The sequence below is a fragment of the Antrostomus carolinensis genome, unplaced genomic scaffold (genome assembly GCF_000700745.2).
Source record: "Antrostomus carolinensis isolate BGI_N321 unplaced genomic scaffold, ASM70074v2 scaffold40140, whole genome shotgun sequence".
NCBI classification, from domain to species: domain Eukaryota; kingdom Metazoa; phylum Chordata; class Aves; order Caprimulgiformes; family Caprimulgidae; genus Antrostomus; species Antrostomus carolinensis.
This window is the reverse complement of record NW_010288401.1, coordinates 1-2,758: the sequence shown is the minus strand read 5'-3', so window position 1 is coordinate 2,758 and position 2,758 is coordinate 1. Positions and strand designations below refer to the sequence as shown.

At 51.7% G+C, this 2,758-nt stretch overlaps 1 protein-coding gene across 1 annotated transcript; it reads right to left on the bottom strand.

Moving 5' to 3' along the window:
- Window positions 1-585: 585 nt before the first annotated feature.
- Window positions 586-2,436, bottom strand: LOC104523911 (T-complex protein 1 subunit gamma-like; the record flags this gene model as incomplete). Its single annotated transcript, XM_010166642.1, has 2 exons — window positions 586-717; window positions 2,191-2,436. Coding segments are annotated over 2 exons (378 nt in total), but the record flags the coding sequence as incomplete, so codon positions are not given.
- Window positions 2,437-2,758: the final 322 nt, after the last annotated feature.

The following is a 2,758-nucleotide window of genomic DNA, read 5'->3' as shown; positions in this document are numbered from 1 at the left end:
CCAAAGAACCTCCTGCCTTTGACTAAATGATTCTCTGGGCACAGCACGTGGAAACGCAGCACGGTGGAAAGGACACGGTGCCCACCCCAGGGAGGTGGGAACAGGCAGAGAGCAGGGACACCCCGTGGAAAAGGGGCCACCAAGTATTTCTGATCACACAGGTGCCCTTCAAACAAGTGTCTTTGGGAGCAAACGCCCACAGTGTCATCTCTGAACGGGGAGAGGGCAGCTCAGGCAAGGCCACCCCGATGACACGAACAGCACAAGCTCCCAGGGCCACTAACTGGATCCCAGCACGTTGCTGGCACTGGATGTCCCAGTCACAGCGCTGCCTGGCACTGGAGCAGCCCCTCTTTGTGAGACTAATTACTGTTTGCAGAAAAAGGTGGGATGGAACACGACAAATTTTAGCCACAGGATGAAAAATCAACCCCTGTGAAAGCCTGAGTGGTGCTGCATCCCATAACACCTCATCTCCTGCATCAGCACCACAAACCCAGCGTGGTACGAGCCAAGCAGGAACAGTCCCTTCCCCCAGCGACGTGCTCCAGAGGCTCTGAAGCTCCCCTGTCCCTCTGTCCTCACCTCCACCGCGGTTTTGTAGGTCTGCAGTTTGACTGCTAAAGGCTCCCAGATCCCCAGGTCCTTCATATCAACTAAAGCTCCGGTCTCGCCGTTCACCCCCCACGTCTGGCTGCCTTCTTGGGTGTGTTTCGCCTGTAAGGAGAAGGACAGGTCACCACCGAGGGAGGAACGGAGCAAACGCAGCACCTGGAGATTCAAACTGACCGTGGGTGGGCTCAGGGAAACTGTAACAGGTGATGAGAATTCTCTGAATTTTGGAGTTGATGTAGGAGCAGGTCACTGAGCAGCACCTGAAACAACTAACTGTATCCTAAATCAGACCTGGAGAACTCTCCCTCACACCATCCAACCCAATCTCAAAGGAAGATCTCGACGTTGTTCACCTTCAGGGTTTCGTTTTTAAACTCTTAGTACCTCAAACCAACTATTTCATTCCATTTTCAAGCTTCCAAACTTCTCACAAAACTTCAGTAAAAATGTCTGCAGCGCAGCTCGTGCAAAAACAAACCCAACAAACCCCACCAACAGTTTCCAACCACTTTCAGCAGCTCAGTTCCTTCAACACAGGTTTCTTCTCACATAAAAGCCAAACACAGCTACTGAGAAGCTGCCACCTCCACTGCGATGGAAGCATCCTGGTTTCCAGCTTGGCCACAGCCAGGTTTCTCCTCAGCAACCACAACTGTGTTGTTTTGGTTTCAGAATGGGATTTTTTAACGAGAAAAATCTTGGTAACGTACCAATGTTCTCAATTGCTGCTGGAAGTTGAAGTTTTGCTCGTCCCCAAGTGCAAGGTCTAAGGGGGGTGAGGAATATTTCAAATAATGAGCTAAATTTAAGAATTGCAGTAGATGTGAGGGAGAAATTGTTTGGTGTGAGGGTGGTCAGACAGTGTCCCAGGTTGGCCAGAGAAGCTGTGGCTGCTCCTCCCTGGAAGTGTTTGTGGCCAGGTTGGATGAGGCTTTGAGCAACCTGGTCTAGTGGAAGGTGTCCCTGCTGCTGGCAGGGGGGTTGGAGAGGCTTTAAGGTCCCTTCCCACCCAAACCAGTCTGGGATTCTATGATAATGGGATATTCCAGATCATATCACACCATGTTCAGTCTATTACTGAGGGGCTCTCCCCAGCTGGGGTCCTGGTGGGACTCTTGCTCCTCTGAGATTGTGGATTTGGGATTGTCACTCCTCTGGGATCATTATCTGGGAGTGGGCTGGGCTTGGTCAGCAGGTGGTGAGCAACAGCACTGGGTCTCACTCATTTATATATTTTCTATTATTATTATTATTGCTGTTGACTAATAGCAATAAAATTGCTTTTAATAGCAATAAATTGCTTTTGATTTCATAGCTCTCTTAATTTCATAGCTCTTCTAATTTGTATTTTATTTCCGTTATTAAATTGTTCTTACCTCAACCTACGAGTCTCCTCACCCTTTCCTCCCCACCCCAATTCTCTCCCCTGTGCCCCGAGAGGTGAAGGGTGAGCGAGCGGCTGCGTTTGGCTGCCAGCCAAGTGAAACCACCACAAGAAGGAGGGTGGCTCTGAGGGCCAGGACACAGCAGGAAGGGGCTGAGTCTCTCCAGAGGACCCCGCGCCACAGTCCTTACCCTGAGCGAGGTCAGCACACGGATGGTGCTGGCACCACAGTTCTGGATCAGCGTGCGGGGAATGACTTCCAGAGCCTGGGCCACTGCACGGTAGGGCCACTGCTCCACTCCCGTCATCCCTTTGGATTTCTCCGTCAGCGCGTGGGAAACGGCCATTTCGGTGGCTCCCCCGCCTGGCACCAGCTGCGGGTCCAGGAGGACGTTGCGACACACCTGCATGGCGTCCTGGAGGTTGCGCTCCACCTCCTGCAGCGGGCACAGAGCACACAGTTACCAGTTGTGTATCACCACAATGTGCTGGGCTGGTTCCTCTCCAGGACACAGGTTTGGTCTCCACTGTACAGCAAAGGCCAAAAAATGGGAATTCTTTGTTGCTCCAGAACCCACTGGAAACTTGTGCTCATTTCATCTGTACTCAACAGCTGCTCAAAGACTTACTGACACCAAGCAGGTGGCAGGACAGGAGGGGAAGCAGAACATGGACTAACTTGGGGCTTCAAGGCTTGAAGGACTGCTAAGTTCACAGATGACATCAAATTGGAGGTCCTGTGGACACTCTCAAGGGCAG